The 19,180-nt window shown below is 42.1% G+C and overlaps 1 protein-coding gene and 1 pseudogene across 1 annotated transcript; one reads left to right on the top strand and one right to left on the bottom strand.

The window, feature by feature from the left end:
• The first annotated feature begins 1,626 nt into the window (after positions 1 to 1,626).
• Positions 1,627 to 4,275, top strand: LOC147737325 (uncharacterized). Its single transcript, XM_086924974.1, has one exon. It carries the CDS (start codon positions 2,275 to 2,277, stop codon positions 4,273 to 4,275), a length of 2,001 nt encoding a protein of 666 aa, XP_086781100.1. The 5' UTR covers positions 1,627 to 2,274.
• A 10,252-nt stretch (positions 4,276 to 14,527) lies between these two features.
• The window catches only part of LOC147737324 (uncharacterized), a 57,683-nt pseudogene continuing 53,030 nt past the window's right edge, over positions 14,528 to 19,180 (bottom strand).

Genomic DNA, 19,180 nt, shown 5'->3' with positions numbered 1-19,180 from the left:
GAACCTACCTATACACCTCCGTTATTTACATCTTATAACCACCTACTTGTGCACTGCCTGTCTTTGTGCCTCACAAGCAACTACCTGTGTGCCTCCTCTCTTTATACCTCATAAGCACTTACCTGTGCTCCGCCTCTGTTTAAACCTCATAATCACCTACATGTTTACCACCTTTACTTATATATCGTAATTACCTAAATATTCGACTCCTTAGTTTATACCTCATAAGCACCTACCTGTGCACCTCCTCCGTCTATAGCTCATAAGCACATACCTGTGCACGTCATATGTTTGTACCTTGTGAGCTTCTGCAATGAAGCTTGTAATCCTACACAGACAGCAACGGGCGCATGATTATCAGGCAATTATCTGGCATCTGCTGTGTGAATGCATCAAGTATGTTCCCCTGATTCAGCTAAAAAATAACCTGTTAAATGAGTACACAGACATTGTGGGCGGGTAATAACAGGGAGCAAGTTAAACCGAGATGTAAGAAATGCCTTAGGTTAGAAATCTATATTCAGCTGCAGATGACGGATACCTCTCGCGCGCTGCCAAAACCCCGTCCGGCCAAAGAGTAGCCTACTCGGCACAAAAGAGACAACACTAAGTCAGATACCCCTGAAAGGAAGAAAAAAAGATGAATATGCAGACATCTGCTGGCTGCACTGATATGTCAGATAAATTATTGGTTGTCATAAAGTCTCAATAATAAGGACTAATTACCTGTTATGATTGAATATTAACTTATAGATCAGTGTTTGTTTGCTTTATCTGCGCTTACAATGTAAGGGTCGGGCATTACAATGAACCACTCGTGGTTTTACAGCAAGAGCTGTGGAAGGAGCTGTGGCTTGAAATGCAACAAGGTCTGAACTTTAGATACTTTAGGAAGAACTAAAGAATCTCTTGTGTATGTATTGTGTGCGGCCAGAACCAGGCCCTGCAAGTTGAACTAGTTTTAGAGAGATGGACGGATGTTACTGCAATAAAAATATCTACCTCATCACATGATAATGTTCCAATCTTTCAGATTAGAAGAAACCAGAAATTCTTGAACCAACCCCGGCGTGGGCTGAGATGGTGGCAGTGATTACTTAACGAACAGCAAGGTAAAGACAAGAGTTAGTACTTGAGCTGATATATTGTGAACAGGAAAGCACTGAAGTATGTGAATGCAGTTACCTTTCTTATGTACCTCCAGAGGAGTCAACTTTGTTGTACACTTCCTGAAACTAAATAAATAACCGTACACCCTAATCTCTCTTTTTCCACAATCTGTTGTTTAAATGAAATATTGTCCACGTGCATCTAACTAAAGCTTTACCTCTAGCACGTGGTGCTCCGTGAGTGCCCTTTCTATACTAAGTTACTCTGTGAGCACTGGTAATTCACCTCCTTTTCAGAAGTTAATAAGATGTGACATGTTCAACAGATTGTTTGCTTAAATATCTGTGTATGGTGAAATAATCCTTGCTAAATTTCAAAGATGGTGAAGTTGAGATGTCATTAAAAGCCAGTTAAATATTGTGTATTCATATTGTGTTACATTTGCATTTCGTAATTTTAAATCTCTTTACATCCAACAGAACACAAGCTTTGAAAGCATGAAATGCTTTTGAATAACAGCTATTGTTCTGTAAATCTACAAATAATGATCAGAAATAATGAACTACAGTATTCAGGAAAACATCAGCGCAGTCAGAGACGGACAGACCTGAACATAAACTGACAGATTCCGGAAGAGGCTGTGAAGGATAATTCAGTGGAAGTAAGAGTCTGAGCTGTGCACCTCCACGTCACAGGACTGAGGAAATGACCTCTAGAAAAGTAAGGCACAACACCACCTTCAGCTGTGATCATGGGATCGGTATAACGTGGTTACAGCAGTGCGTTGATTCCTAAAATGATAACAGACCATCATTCAATGCTCTAGGTGTATTGTAAACTCTTCCTGGCTATACCACAGCAACCAGTGTAGAGCACAACAGAGTGGAGACAAACAACTAAAGTGTTAAAGAAAGAGGAGTTCTGCTGTCTAACATTTAGAGCACTGTCCCTATTAAACCAACGGGAAGGATTTATTTTTACCCACAAGTGTCAAAACCTGTTATCCAATCCAAAGACAATATCTCTTGCAAGGAAGCCTGTCTAATATTATGCGTGTGGCAAGTGTTTAGTGGCCATTGTACTTTATTTTTAAATTGGAAATCAAATGTTGTAAATGCCAACAAATGCAGGAAATGTGGGAATAATACAAGTACTTTATCAACCATGCTGGCCCTTCAGGAAACACAGTCATGGGATGTAGACAAATATATACCCGACCCAGAGACACTAATCAAGAAGGAAGAATCATACACATGCAGCAAAAGCTTTAGTTTCTCATCCATATTTAAGTGCCATCGTCAAACACACACAGGCGAAGAGCTGTTCAGATGCAGTGAATGTGTAAAGAGCTTTAGGCTGTTATCAACCCTAAAAAGACATCAGCGAATGCACACAGGGGAAAAACCATTCGAGTGCAATGAATGTGTGAAGAGTTTTAGTCAGTTATCAGATCTCCAAAGACATCAGCGAACGCATACAGGGGAAAAGCCATACCACTGCAGTGAATGTTTGAAGAGTTTTAGTCAGTTATCACATCTCTACAGACATCAGAAAACACACACAGGAGAAAAAACATACAACTGCAGCGAATGTGAGAAGAGTTTTAGTTGGTTATCACACCTCCAAGTACATCTGCGAACACACACTGGGGAAAAGCCATTCAGGTGCAGTGAATGTGTGAAGAGCTTTAGGCTGTTATCAGATCTCCAAAGACATCAGCGAAAGCACACAGAGGGAAAGTCTTACCATTGCTGTGAATGCGTGAAAAGCTTTAGTCAGTTATCACACCTCTACAAACATCAGAAAACACACACAGGGGAAGAAACATACAACTGCAGCGAATCTGAGAAGGGCTTTAGTTGTTTATCACATCTCCAAGCACATCAGCAAAAACACACAGAAGAAAGGCCATTCAGATGCAGTGAGTGTGTGAAGAGGTTTAGGCTGTTATCAACCCTGAAAAGACATCAGCGAACACACACAGAGGAAAAACCATTCAAGTGCAATGAATGTGTGAAGAGCTTTAGTCAGGTATCAGATCTCCAAAGACATCAACGAATGCACACAGGGGAAAAACCATACCAGTGCAATGAATGTTTGAAGTGCTTTAGTCAGTTATCACACCTCTACAGACATCAGAAAACACACACAGGGGAAAAAACATACAACTGCAGCGAATGTGAGAAGAGCTTTAGATGGTTATCACACCTTCAAACACATCAGCGATCACACACTGGGGAAAAGCCTTTCGGGTGTAGTAAATGTGTGAAGAGGTTTAGTCGATCGCCAGACCTACAAAGACATCAGCGAACACACTCTGAGGAAAAACCATACCGTTGCAGTGAATGTGGGAAGAGCTTTAGGCAGTTATCAATCCTACACGGACATCAGCGAACACACACTGAGGAAAAACCATACCATTGCAGTGAATGTGTGAAGAGCTTTAGTCAGTTATCAATCCTACGCGTACATCAGCGAACACACACTGGGGAAAAACCATACCATTGCAGTGAATGTATGAAAAGCTTTAGCCAGTTATCAGCCCTCCAAGTACATCGGCAAACACACACAGGGGAAAAACCATACCACTGCAGTGAATGTGAAAAGAGTTTTGGTCAATTATCAATCTTACAAAGACATCAGCGAACACACACAGGGGAAAAGCCATACCACTGCAATGAATGTGTGAAGAGTTTTAGTCAATTATCAATCCTTCAAGTACATCAGCGAACACACACAGGGTTAAAACCATACCACTGCAGTGAATGTGTGAAGAGCTTTAGACAGTTATCACAGCTCCAAAGACATCAGCGAACACACACAGGGGAAAAGCCATACCATTGCAGCGAATGTGTCAAGAGCTTTAGTCGGTTATCACACCTTCAAGCACATCAGCTAACACACACAGGGTTAAAACCATACCATTGCAGTAAATGTGAAAAAAGCTTTAGTTGGTTATTACACCTCTACAGACATCAGCGAACACACACAGGGGAAAAACCATTCAAGTGCAGTGAATGTGTGAAGTGCTTTAATCAATTATCAGACCTACAAAGACATCAACGAACACACACAGGGGAAAAACCATTCAAGTGCAGTGAATGTTTGAAGAGCTTTAGTCAATTATCAGACCTACAAAGACATCAACGAACACACAGAGGGTAAAAATCATTCAAGTGAAGGGGATGTATGAAGAGCTTTAGTCACTTATCAGAGCAGCAAAGACATCACCGAACACACACAGGAAAAGCTATTCAAATGAAGGGAATGTGCAAAATGCTTTACTCAATTATATGAGCTACAAAAACATCATTGAACATACACTAGGGAAAAACCATACGACTGCAGTGTATGTGTGAAGAGCTTTAGTTGGTTATCACACCCCCAAAGGCATCAACAAACACACACATGGGATAAAACATACAACTCTAGTTAATGTGTGAAGAGCTTTTGTCAATGACCAGCCCTACAGGGATATCTGACAACACACACATGGGAAAACCATACAATTGCAGTAAATGTATGAGAGCTTTAGTTGGTTATTATACCTCCTAAGACATCGGCAAACTAACACAGGGTTAAAATCATACCATTGCAGTAAATGTGTGAAGAGCTTTAGTCAATCTTCAGAGTTCAAAAGACATCAGAAAACACACGCCGGGGAAAACCATTCAAGTCCAGTTAGTAAGAGAAGAGCTTTAGTTGGTTACCAAGCCTACAAAGCCATCAGCAAAGTACAGAAGATGATAAAGTTACAATTATGTGGGGCATTCAAACGCCGGAGGATGTTCAGTAGAAGATAGACACCCCGACTAGCAGAATGGAAGCAACACAGATATTTGTGGAATAATTGTGTCTACTCAGTGATTGATCAATTCATTTCTCTACAGATAAGAAAAATGAAGTTGCAGGAAACACATTAAGACATTAGCAGAGTGCAGACCAAAGAAAATAAATAGTGTTGTTTTTTACTTTGGTAAAGTAGAGTTATAAAGAACAACATCCACACACACCTGTTCATGCTACTTTTAAAATCAACACTATGGACAGGGCTTGGACTAACGAGGGTATTTTCAGCTAACTTTAGGGATTAATTCTAAAACCTATAAACCCAACACACTCGAACTGATTTAACTGGCAGGCACTGGAGAATATTCATAGTTAATTGTGAGCTTTAGGTGCTTTGTGCAACATTGATGGTTCCACTGCTGCAGCCAGAGAACAGAGTCCAAAAACATGAGAAGTGAAAGTAGGACATTGTGATCTGTAACTCTCTGGGTTAATGCATGCAGTGCACATGTACCTCCCAAGACCTGACACGGGAGAAGTGACGCTCATTTCCATCATCACATGCATCTGTAAATGCACCCACTATAGGGGTATTTCCCCAGTGGCATTCAACAGCTGGATCCTTGGAGGATTGGACCGCTCACCACTGACTATGTAAATAATTAATTGTTTGATTAATTGCATGTAAAAATATTTTATGAGTTTCTTATTTGCGGAGAATCATTTGACCAAATCCTAACTGTTTCATGGATAGAATTAGTGCTTGATGGCAAAATTATTGATATGAGAAAACGATGTTGAAATGTTTACTTCTAATGAGGTTTCTTAAGGTTTGACGGTTAAGTAAAGATTAAATATTGAGCACTAAATAATTCCAGCTCTTAGAAGCTAGAATCCACAAGTATCGACTCTCTGTTATGCAGTTCGTGCAACCTTGACACTGGGAAAGAAATCTGGATTCAGAAGGAAAGGAGCACAAATTATATTCAGGTTTGTGTTTACAAGCTAAAAGGAACCCTCCTTTTATAAACTCTGCTGGTGAATGCACGAACTTAAAAAGCATATGCTGCCTCGTGAGCAAATAGTGAAAGTTTTTGATGCATTTTAGACTTTCTTAGCCCACAAATAAGATAGACCATAGCATTCAGAATCATCAGAAATTTGCTTTTGTGTTGCTGGAGCCACCAAATACAGTGTTCTCATAACCCAGCCTTGTATAGACGAAGGAGATCACCGATAAAATATTCATGTCACAAGACAGAAAAGGAACACCTTTAGTAGCCAAAGATGGTAGAAACTAATGCATTCCACTGAGTTCATTTTAACAAAGTGCCTAGTCCTTGCTGCTGTGCATCATCACAACCATCTTGTAGTGGTAATTTGGGATGAGGTCACTTCCAGAACTTGGAAAGGAAACTGTTACTTCTACTACGGCAGCAGAAGCCAAAAACAAGAGCTGATACAGCAGCAAGCCAAGATACAATTCAGTCAGCGATTGTGATAGCCTGTAATACTCAGCCTGCTACAAATGTGAGTACAAATTCAAACTCAAGTTCAAGTGCAAATAATGAAACTTTACCAGCTGTTCTAACTATGGCTGAAGGGGTACATCAAGCTGCTCCACAGTTAAATAACTTTAATGCAATTACAACAAGTGTTAATGCTGAAAATGCAATGGCTTCTGGTAGTTGTAGGACAGGAGCAATACCGAAAATTCCTGGTATGTTTAGGAGAAAGTCCGCTAACCCTGACGTAATTCAGAAGACTTTATATAAACAATTAGACGCAGAAGGTCATTCTAAGGTTGCGTCTGGCGATGCTGGGAAAAATAGTGATTCAATACAAAAGGCTTCAACCGCTGCTGATACTCGAGGTGATGATACAGAGTCCTTGGACTCAGCAGGCAACTTCTACTCTATGACCGATCTATCTCAAGCATTGGACTCTGATAATATAGATGAGATGGGACAAAACACTGAGTCATTGCAGGAGGGTGTAGGTCAAGAAGACCTTAGCATTTCTGAGGGCTCAGATTCAGACCCAGAGGAGTCCCCGAACAGACTTGAGTGGGGGCGAGAGGAAGAAGCTGAGATCATTGATGTTAATTCTGATCCACAAAGATTAAATAGACCTATTTCACCTCAAACGCCTTTAATCTCTGGATCCCATAACTCATCTGATGACTTGCCAGAAATAACATTGGAAGTTTTATATAGAGTAATGCTGCACCACAGAGAGGAGACTAAAACTGAAAATCTTCGAACCCAGGGAGCTGTAAAAAAGCTACAAAATAATCTCAGGAAAGTAATGAAAATCTCTAACGACACAGTTATAAGAGCCAGGGAGACGGAGAGCAGGATTTCACAAATGGAAGACTCTATGGCACAACAGAAAACACAGTTGGAATCAATGGTGGGTTTGAAAGAGGAGATTAATTGGAAACTGGTGGATTTGGAAAATAGAGCTCGCCGTAATAATCTCCGAGTCCTGGGTATACCGGAAGGGAAAGAAAATACAAACCCACGACAATTTATGATAGATCTTTTTTCTGCTGCTTTCCCTGAGTTAAGTCAATGGAAATGGGAGACCGAAATTCAAAGGGCGCATAGATTTCCATTTCAAGCAAGGCATGATACAGCCTCAGCCTCAGCCTCTAAACCAAGAGCTATCCTTATTTCACTGAACAGTTTTCTTGCAAGAGAAGCTCTTTATGACTTAGCAAGACCTAATAAGAAGCGGAAGGTTCGAGATATTGAGTTTTTTGTTCGACCAGACTACTGTCATACTACGGTGCAATTAAGATGGCAGTTAAGACAACTGATTACAGCATTCCAGGCAAAAGGAGCCCAAGCATTTCTTCTAAATCCGGCCAAGCTTAAGGTTATATACAAAGAACGATCTACTTTTTTTACCTCCGAGGCAGCGGCTAAAGAATTCCTGATGTCTCTTTGAGAAGTTATCGGGAGGAGGAAAAAATCTTTTTTTTTCTAATTAATGAGTAAAGTGCAAGGAAAAGAAGGGAAAGAAAAAAAAGATAAAAAAAACAATTGATTATAGCAAATGAAGTAAATAGTAATGAAGGATAAAAGTTTGTTCTGAAATATTCGGATATATTTGAGTTAACTTTGGCTTTAATGATTATGAATGAAGGATAATAATCATGAGTCGAGCCGCACGATGAGAATCACTTAGTGCTCATCACATCATCAATACGCGGGACACTTTGTCCCTTTGCCCTGATAGCACTGAGGGGTGGGGGGGGGGTGGGGGAGGCTCAGGGGGAGCCCAGAGAGGGGTGTGGGGTGGGTGAGGGAAAAAAATGAAGTTGCAAGTAAAAACAGATTGTATATTATTATTTTGGTATTTGTAGTTATACTGCTATGTTTGGATAGGTGGCTTGTCAGAGAGAAGAAATTGAAATCTTATAAGGTGATACATTCATATTTTCTGTTTAAGGTGATGCCCTATGTGTTAAACAAACATTGGTATAAATATTGTCACAAATGGGAAAGTTACGAGTGTGTTCTTGGAACATATGTGGTTTAAATAATAAAAAGAAGAGGGGAATAGCGGCACAAATTTTACAATCTATGAAAAATGATATATTATGCATTCAGGAATCACATATAACTTGGAATGACAGACATTTATATAAAGATCTAGGTATGCAGTTAGCGGTATGTACATCTCAAAGCTCTACAACAAAAGGCGTTGCTATTCTATTCAGGAAGGGTCTAGGTATACTAACTCGACATAAAGCGGACAAATATGGTAGATGGGCAATAGCAGAGTTTAAAATTAATAATGTATTATGGACCATTTGTGCTGTATATGCTCCAAATGTGGATGATCCAGGTATTCTAGATAGTCTAAATCTTGAACTTTCTAACTGGTCTTCATCATTAATACTGTGTGGCGACTTTAATATTCATTTAGATGTGAGTAGAGAGATATCTGATATATCTTGTTATCAGGGAGGTAAAAAAAAAAAATTATGTCATTACGGTCAATGGTATTAGATCATGGTTTAGTTGATGTAGCTTATGAAAAAAAATCTATACTTCCTATGTATACATTCTTCTCCCACCCCCATAAAAAATCTGTTCGATTGGATTATTTTTTTCTTAAAAAATTATTTATTCACGATACAAACTTTGAGTTATTTCCACGCATAATATCTGATCATAATCCAATATTGATTGAAATTAAAACTGATGAAACAATTATCCAACCGAGATCCTGGACTTTTGATCGCAAATTATTACATGATCCTGACTATATAAATACATTGACTTTGTGGATGAAAGAATGTTTTGACATTAATAGAGGTACCGCGTCAACTCAGATTGTCTGGGATACGTTCAAATCAGGGATAAGGGGAGAGACTCTTTCATATACAATTAGAAAACAGAAAATTATGCGTGAAAAGAATGAGAAGGTTTTTCAAAAAATACTATTTTGGGAGAAGGAATTAATCACAGCAATAATACATCAACGACCAATCTTGGACATAGAATCAAGGTTGGCAATTAGTAAATCTATCAATTATGAATTCTTTGCAGAAAAATCAGCAAAACTGATGACAAGTTATAGAACCCAGATATATGAGATAGGGGAAAATACAGGGAAAATCTTGGCAAAAAGAATTAGACAAAAAGAAGTATATAATACCATCAATACAATTCAGGATGAAACAGGGCAATTGTATAATAAACAAGAGGAAATTCTGGAAGTTTTTCGTAAGTTTTATCTCAAACTATATACACAAGAGGACGATAATTACTCATCTGATATGTGCCTGAATTTTGCCATGGGAAATCTTTTCCCATCCCTCTCTCAGGATCAAAAATCAGTTTTAGATGCCGCTATCACATGGGAAGAAATCAAAAACGCCTTAAATTCATTAGCAATGGGCAAAGCAACCGGTCCGGATCTTATTCCGTTAGAGTTTTACAGGTCCTTTAGAAAACATATTAAAAATGATATGTTGGCTGTGTTCTTAGAGGCACAGAAAGGTTTACCTCCAGCATCTTGGGCTGAGTCAATAATTATGACGTTTCTAAAAAAAGATAAAGATCCATGTAACCCAGCCTCCTACAGGCCAATATCGCTGATTAATACTGACAGTAAAGTTTATTCAAAAATACTTGCCACAAGACTGTCAAGAATTATTTCAACAATTGTTTCTCGGTGGCAACATGGTTTTATTCCCAATAGAGATACGGCGGACCATATACGCAGAATTATAGCAATGATGGATTGGGCAGAAGCCTCTAACATACCAATAGGAATCACTATGCTAGATGCTGAAAAAGCATTTGATAGAGTAGCATGGCCCTATCTTTGGGATGTGTTATCTATGAAAGGTTTTGGTTCAGGAACAATAAACGCATTTAAGGCATTATATAAAAACCCAGTTTCAGCAATAAAAATAGGCCTTAATAAATCCGCATTATTTCCTATCCAAAGAGGAACACGACAAGGATGCCCATCTTCTCCTCTTCTTTTTGCTATATATATAGATATTTTTCTCAATCAGCTAAATAGGGATGAAAGCATAGTTCCATTACAGTTAGGAGGTACGACATATAGAGCCCTGGCTTACGCTGATGATCTGGTAGTGGTCACTAAAGACACTGAAAGAACGTTTCAGAGGATCGAAGAACTAGCGGGCATATTTGGATCTTTTTCTGGGTATAAACTAAATTTGTCTAAAACACAAATTTTGTTTATAGGATCAAACCCACCTCCTATTATAAATATAGTTACCTAAGCAGTTTACCTAGGTATCAGATTAACTACACCTACTTCAAAGATACCTAGTATTAATTACACCCCGATTCTTAAAAAGGTTAACACAACTCTGGAAAGAATAAACCATTTACATTTATCTCTTCATGGTAGAAACAACGTTTTAAAGATGCTTATTTTGCCGAAATTTCTTTACTTATTTAGAACAATTCCCTTGGAATTTCCTTTAAGTTTTTTCCAAGAAATTGAAAGAACCGCAATAAGATTCTTATGGGGCTATAAAGGTATTAGAAGAGCATATAAGAAGCTGATTATACCGAAAGATAGGGGGGGGGGTGGGCCGCACCACATTTTCTGTTTTATTATTTAGCAGCCACACTTCAATATATGTTTCCCTTAATTGTAGGTAAAAAAATCCCCACTAAGTGGGCACAATATCCAAATATCTATGAAATGGTAGTAGGTACTGATGCGAATTATCATCTGTTAAAATTCATAGAGCCAAGCTATTATAAAAAAACAAAATTTAAGATATTGGCTGCAGCATATAAAGCTTGGCGAATTATTAAAAAAGTGGTGGGAATTAGAAAAATTACTAGATATACGCCACTAAACTCAAGTCAATGTTTTCCCACTATATTTAGAGACCAGGTGATGAGAAATTGGAATGATAAGGGGATTACCTTTCTCTCTGATTTGTATATTAATAATTCTGAAACATTACTTTCTTTTGCTGAACTACAAAATAACTTTAAAATTCCTTCTAATGATTATTTAAAATTTTTACAGATTCATAGCTTTCTACATTCACCCTCCAATATAGAAAGACAGGATTTAACCCCAATTTTACTTATAGATAGTCTAAATAATAAAAGAAGAATTGGGTTTTATTATAATACTTTAATGACTTATCTTGTGGATGACTTTAACAATCTGAGGGATAAATGGAAAGAGAAATTAGGTACAAAGGATGTATTTTTGGAAGAATCAATCAAAATGGCTACCACTATTTTATTTTCGGGGCTTAATCGAACCCAACATTACATGATTTTGTGTGACCTATATTATACACCGGCAAAAGTTCTGAAATGGGGGAGTATTACTGGAATCAAGTGCAATCGGTGTGAGTTAAGAGGGGCCGATACATTACATATGTTTTATTCGTGTGCAAAACTTGATGGATTAATTTGTGATGTTCAGAAATGTATTGAATACATTCTTTGTAAAAATATTGATATGTCACCTGAACTTATATTATTTGGTGTCTCCAAAGATTCAAAAGACATTGAACAAACCAACTTATTATTTATCATGATGGCTGAATTTCGCGCATGCATATCTCAGGATTGGATTAGTCCAGAATCACCATCTTTTTCCACATGGAGGGGACGCCTCTTAGCTAGATATAAACTTGAATCAGCAATATATGCTACCAAGGGAAAAAAAAGGAAACAACTTGGGTTAAAAATCTGGTCACCAATTCAGAAATGGACTGATGAAGTAATGATATAATGAATTTTGTACATCGCGTATTTATGTATTTTCTATTGTTTTGTATTTTGTATTGGCCTACTATATATTCTTTTGTATATGCTGTATAATATGCATGTTAATTTCTTTTCAAGAAGGAATTATGTTATAATCTGTATAAACTTGCAACTCAAATATCAATAAAAAAAAAAAAAGGAATTGCATCCAATAAAAAAAAAAAAAAAAAGGAAAGGAAACTGTTACTTGCTGTTAAATACCAGACTGAGCACAGCACATCTATGCCGCCAGAGTTCTGTCCGTCACTGCATGTTTTGCATTGAAGGTTTTGTGAACCAGTGAGAGTCAAGCGTCTAAAGAGAGATCTCATCTGATGGATGCTTCTACCTGACGCTTCCTCACTTATAGCATAATCCCAGGTGCCAGTCTGGATCAGGAATCTTCAAGGCTATCACATTGCCAGTAGTAGACTCTAGCATTGCATCAGTAGCAAAAGCAGCATCCAATGACATCACCAAAGCATCCCAGCACAAGGTCATCAATTCCCTTTTACCTACTCCTATGGTGCTGGTCCAGCGCTTACTCTCTCAAAGAGTCTTATGTTTTCCCACAGGCATTTTCCAACAAGTGGAGTATTGTGTCTCCTCCCTAGAGATCAGGGTTCAAACCCTGTAGGGACTGGGAAGGACTGAGATCTAGAACAGAGCCCCTCTTCATCTGCCCCTAGTGCCTCGATTCAGACCACGACTACTGGTCTTGTTACTCCTGCCAGAGCAAGCACACAAAGGCCATCAAGGACCATGAGGCGAGGCGCTTCATACGCTGGGCCAGGGACGAAGAGCGCAGTAGACACTGCTTCCAATCACACTACAGGTCAAAATGGAAAATTTCAAGAGACAAACTCTAGCTCTAATGTAACCAGCATTGAAACCAGTAGACTGTACGGTGCCAATCAACCACATCCTGGCCCTGCATTTGCATCAGAGGTATCTATGTTTTGTAGGGGGTTCTATGCAGTAGTAGTTTTTAGTGCTACCCTTTGAGTTAACATCGGCACCTCAAGATTTCAGAGGTGATGGCAGTGGTTTCAATCCATCTCCGAAGGTTGGTCATACCTATTTTCCCAAACCTGAATGATTGGCTAATCAAAGTTGGATCTCCAGAGGCGGTATCTCCCCATCTACAGTCAAGTGTAGCCCTACTGTTTGACCGGGGTTCTGGTCGAATGAGCCGAAATCCCACCCGACGCCCACATATCCAGTTCATAGGGTCAATACTGGACACCACTCTGCTCCAGGCCTTTCCTCCACCTCTGAGGACTGCAATGGTTGCTTCTTTCCAGCACACCGGGAGAGTCACAGTTCTGAAGGTCCTCTGACTCTCAGGTCTGATGGGTCTCTGCATTCTCCTAGTCCTGCATGTTCTTTGGCTCATTTGAACCCTGCAGTGGTGCCTCTATGAGCAGTGGCTACAGTATCTCATAATCATAATCTCCCCCAGTGCTGCAGTAGGAGTGGTTTGCCGATTATGAGTGGCGTCCACTATGGGTATTAGCTTAGGATTTCTTCACCTGCTGGGGTACTCCTCAGGTGGACTTGTTTGCCTTTTTGGAAAATGCTCAATGCCAGCAGATCTGTGCCCCCCAGTATCCCTTCATGGGGTGTTGTGGGACATGTTTCAGTTGAGGTGACACTTTCAAGGGCACTACACATTTCCCCTCATTTCTTGTGTTCTGTGGAAGATGCACTAAGATCCAGTTCTAAGTAATTCTCATCGCCCTAGATTGGCCAAGGGAGTGTGGTATGAAGACCTTCAGCGCTTCTCCAGATGTTCCCTTCTCAAGCTGCCATGGAGACTAGACCTTCTCTCCCAGTCGGAGGGAATGGTGCTGCATCCCAATTTCAGAGGCATTCTCCTTCATGCCTGGAGATCCACAGAGGACATATGAACTCCTTGCAGCTGCCACCGGAGGTGGTAGATATCATCTCATCAGTGCGTCAACCCTCTACCAAGTCCATCATAGGAAAAGGTTACTTACCTCCGGTAACAATATTTCTGGGGTATACTCTATCTACTTGAAGAATTTTTATTGACTCGCCCACCTTCACGTTTGATTGATGTGTTATAGGGAGAGTTAATAAGATCCAAAAATTCGTCATCATATTAACTTTCTTTTGGTTCGATGAACCATAAAAGTGCACAGTGCGAACAACATTATACATACATAAAAAGATCATAAAACCAGATCACATACAGATATTAATGTAGATGTAAAAAGAGAAAACAAAAATTCAGTCATAAAATAAAAAATTGGCAAATACTACCCCCAACGAAATCCCAATACCAGAGATAAAAACCTCAATAAGAGAGACCTTAGAAAACTACTCCTCTAGTCGTCCAAGTTGTATGTATTATTTCCATTCATTCGGTCTTTGTTTCGGGTTTTAAAAGCTGTAAAAATTCATCAAACATTAAAAGCACATAAGTCAATTATATACACGTTAAGGTCTAAATTTAATTCAAAAGCAAATTAATTAAAAATAAGTCTTAAGATAGAATTAATTACTATCTTGGCCTCCTACACGTAATATCAAAATCAAATGCCATGTCAGCATAAGCCTAGTCTTTTTCACCGAGAAGCCCTCTTTTCTAGTCAATATGAATTAGCCATCCTTTATTCTAGGAACCTTTTCCAAATACACCATTTGAAAAAGAGGAATCTACATACTGTGAACACTATTGCAAATTTGAAATTGTATTTCAGTATCTGAGGGCCTCTAGGTGGTTAGACATCCCTTAAGTTCCTGCAGATCTGTACTATCCACATATGTCTAACTCTTTTATATGCTGGACAAAAGTAAAGTACATGTACTTCAGTTTCTTCTGCTGTTCCACAGGAGGGACAATTCCAATCGAATTCCCTCGACCAGGCAGTAGTAAATGTGCGCAGGGGGAACAAGCCATTCCTGAACTGCACATACAACTTCCTGGCTAGTACTGGCTGGATCTCATCTAAGAAAGTCTCATATCATGGATTGGTGAGTGGGGTGAGGGGAGTTGAGGGTGGGGGCAGGGGGGGAGAAATCAAAAAAATAGCAACTTCAGACAAATAAATCAATTTCAAACAATCTTTTTTGCCTAGAATACGGGATCATGTGACGGCTAAAGGGAGGAAAGGGATAAATCAGAATAGGAACATGTGGATTGAAACATGTATATATATACTTCACCATGCGGTTAAGTCTAAGTTCAGAATTGCCATATTAAATGGGGAGATTAAAACTTTGTAATTGGAATATTGCAGGCCTGAATGGCAGAAACAAAAGGGCACAGCTATATCAACTATTGAAGCAAGATCCAGTTGACATACTGTGCCTGCAAGAAACTCATATAGCAGATTCCGATAAAGAACTCTTGAAGATCCCAGGGTATAATGTGATCGTAGCCACTTCCCAAACAGCTAAAACCAGGGGGGTTGCAACTCTGGCCAAACCACTAATTGGTAATCCTAGACGCAAATTAGCTGACAAACACGGAAGGTGGGCTATAGTACAATTAGAACTGGGTCCCACGATCTGTGCAATTTACGGGTCAAACTTAGATGACCCTACAACATTCAGGGATCTAGATCTAGAACTAGCCTCCTGGCCCTCTCCTCTTATCCTCTGTGGAGATTTTAATATTTCAGTGGGGGCTTATGTTCTTAATCAATTACCCCTGAACTACAATGGCCGTAAGCCTAAGGTATACAGGGCCATACGCCAATTAATGGATAACCATAATTTGCGAGATGTCTGGGACTTGAAAAAACATCATGATTCTGGTTTCACTTTCTTTTCATACCCCCACAATAAATATGTCCGAAATCGATTACATCATGACCTCCTTGATGGATCCGGAAATATTAGATATAATCAAATCCCCAAGAACAATATTGGACCATAATGCACTTACCCTTATCATCAATCTGCCTAGTCATAATATACCCAAATCGCAATGGACCTTTGACAGAAAGTTACTTGTCAATGCGGAATATATTACCCATATAACATCCTGGGCTCAGGTTTTTTTTTACTGTAATAGATTTAGTGCGTCTAGACTGATTGTATGGGATTGCTTTAAAGCAGCACTAAGGGGTGAAACTATTTCTTTTGTTGCCAAAAGGAAAAAGAGGGAAGATATCAACAACTATGAGCTTAACCTGGAGCTGTCCAAACTCGAAGCTCAACATGCAACCCAGATCCATCAAGGAGACCTAGCCTATGATACTCTTCATAAAATAACAGTTTTGAAAACTGAAATCAACAGTTCATTAATTAGGAAAGCCGCAGAAACATATGAATCAAACAAAAGAAGTCTATATGAATCTGGGGAAAATGTTGGCAGGCAGTTAGCCTTACGTACACGCCAAAAATAATCATACAATAACATAAAAATGATTGAGTACGAGGGTCACCAATATACCTCCGCACAGGACATAATAGGAGTATTCCAGAGGTACTATCAAAAATTATATCAAAATGAAGATCAATACTCTAGCAGAGAATTAAAAACTTTTCTCAACAACTGGCTATTAGAGATAGGCCACAACCCACTGATTGATGAATCAATTAAAGAAGAATTGGATAGGGATAGCTCGATTGTAGAACTGGAACGGGCGCTAGCGGAGCTCGCAAATGGCAAAACCACAGGTCCCGACAAAATTCCCTTGGACCTCTACAAAATATTAAACAAACAAATATTACCCTACATATTAGATCTTTTTCTAGGGGTCCAATGTAATTCAATACCACCAGAATCTTGGAAGCATACCAATATAGCAATATTTGCTAAAAAAGGCAAACCCCCGAGGGGCGTGGCTTAGCGGGCGATCATGGCGGACGTGGCTGCCTAAGAGCTCCCGCCGGCCCGCCGATTATCCTAGAATTATCCTGGCCCTGAACCCTGAAAAGTGCACCGCGTCCAAGGTGGTGTTGGCGGGGGACACCGGGAATCGTCCGGTGTCGGGGACGACGCGCCGAGCCCATCTGCGGCGGTGGGGCGAGTAAGTGCAGCGGGCGGCCTGGTGCCCGCCGGACGAGCCGGGACCTCAATTTTGGCGTCCCCGACCGGGGGACCTGACCCAGAGCCGGCGCTGCCGCTCCCTGGCCGCGTTCCGGAGCTGCCTGCTGTCGGCGGCCCACAGCGGAGCGCCCTGCCTACCTTCACATTGCCGGTGGTGGGGGCCTGGGCTGGTGGGGGGCCTCGGAGGGGCTGCGGCCTACCTGGCCTTGCCGGAGCCGGGGCCTCGAGTTTGGCGGCCCCCGCCCCGAGGACATTCACTCCGGTGATCGGACGCTCTGCTGCTGCTGCCCTCCGCCTCCCGGGGGCGCGGCGCCCCCCAGCGCTGGCAGGCGCATTACCCTCCGCTGGGACTGGCGGCGGCGCTCCAATGCCGGTGAGAGCTGCATCCTTCATTCTTGTTGCTTAGTGCTGTGGGGGCTGCTGCGAGGAGCTGTGCCAATGGGGGTTGCTGCGGACATTGGACATTTGACCAGAGATTATCCTCCCGGGGCTTGGCTGGACCTGCAGGTGGTGTAGACGCGGCGAAGGGACCGGAGCGGCAGGGGCGGCCTGGTGGCCCGGACGCAGCCGGGACCTTGATTTTCACAGCCTGGGCTGGCCACGATCCGGGGCGGCCTGCTCCTGACGACCTGCAGTGGGATCCCCTGCCTTTCCTCACCATATTTGCGGGGGGGTCTGCGACTGGAGGGGGTTTCGGAAGATCTGCGGCCTACCTGGCCTTGGTGAAGCCGGGACCTCTAGCTTGGTGGTCCCCGCCCGGAGTCATCAGCCCGGATCCATTGCCCTGGTGAGTGGACACAGCGGGGCCCCCCGGGAACTGAGGGGTCTAACAGGCGCCGGGCCCGGATAAGTGCCCTATCCTGCTCCTATGGTACCTGGGGCGGTGGTTGGAGACCTTGTGGCTTGAGCTAGAGTGGCCACATCTGCGCCGTGCCAAGCTGGTGGCCTATTGCGAGAAGCGGCCCTGTTACAGGTGCGTGTCACTGCTCTACTGTCTGAGCGGCCGCCATGACGAGGGGCTCGGCCGCCACCAAGACAGGACCCATTCTCAAGTTCACTGGTCATGGTGGAGGAGCCGGGGCGGCTGGTGGGGGTCATCCTGCTGGACCTGACAACGCGGCGTTGATGGCAGCCATTACACAGTCACGCGACATGCTGGATGCGAAGATTGGCGCGGTGGGGGCCGATGTGATGCTGCTGCGTCAGGATCTTCGCAATGCAGTCGCCCGCATTACTGAAACTGAGACCAGGGTCACGGCAGTGGAGGGAGATGTTGGTACCCTTAAGAAGAAGATTGCCAACATGGAACAGATCCAACGGGGCCTGGCGCTTCGTGTGGAGGATGCCGAGGGGCGGGCGAGGCGGAACAACCTGCGCTTCGTTGGCTTTCCGGAGGACTGCGAGAATGGGCCTATGGACGCATTTCTGTCCCGGTGGCTGGAGAGCTGGCTACCACCGGACTCCTTGTCGCGATGCTTCATAGTGGAGCGTGCCCACCGCGCCCTGACACAGAAGCCGCCGGCCGGGGAGCGGCCTCGCCCGATCATCGCCAGGCTCCTCAACTTCCACGACAGGGACGTCATTCTCCGGGAAGCGCGGCTGAAGGACACCCTGCTATATGACAATCATAAAATAATGATCTTCCCGGACTATACCAAACTGGTCCACCAGCAGAGGCACTCCTTCCTGGCTGCCAAGGCCAAGCTGCGTGGCCTGAAAATTCAGTACTCGCTGCTCTACCCGGCCCGCCTCCGGGTGATCTTCAACTCCAAGACCCTCTTCTTTGATACGCCGGAGGCCATCTTCAACTGGACCGATGAGACAGTCAGAGTCCGACCTCACGTCCAGCCGGGGCTGCACTCTGGATCGTCGCGTGGTTCGTCTCAGGACAGGAGCAACCCGTCTGGCAAAGGGAAACGTCATCGCAAGTCCCGCTCCCGGCGGAGGTCCCTGTCCCAGGACCCCCTCCTGGGGGACA

Source organism: Lissotriton vulgaris, chromosome 1_1 (assembly GCF_964263255.1).
Source record: "Lissotriton vulgaris chromosome 1_1, aLisVul1.2, whole genome shotgun sequence".
Lineage (NCBI taxonomy): Eukaryota > Metazoa > Chordata > Amphibia > Caudata > Salamandridae > Lissotriton > Lissotriton vulgaris.
This window is presented reverse-complemented; position numbering and strand designations above follow the sequence as displayed.

Coding starts and splice junctions, on each gene's coding strand:
- LOC147737325 (XM_086924974.1), top strand. CDS start 2,275: ATGCTGGCCCTTCAGGAAACACAGTCATGGGATGTAGACAAATATATA.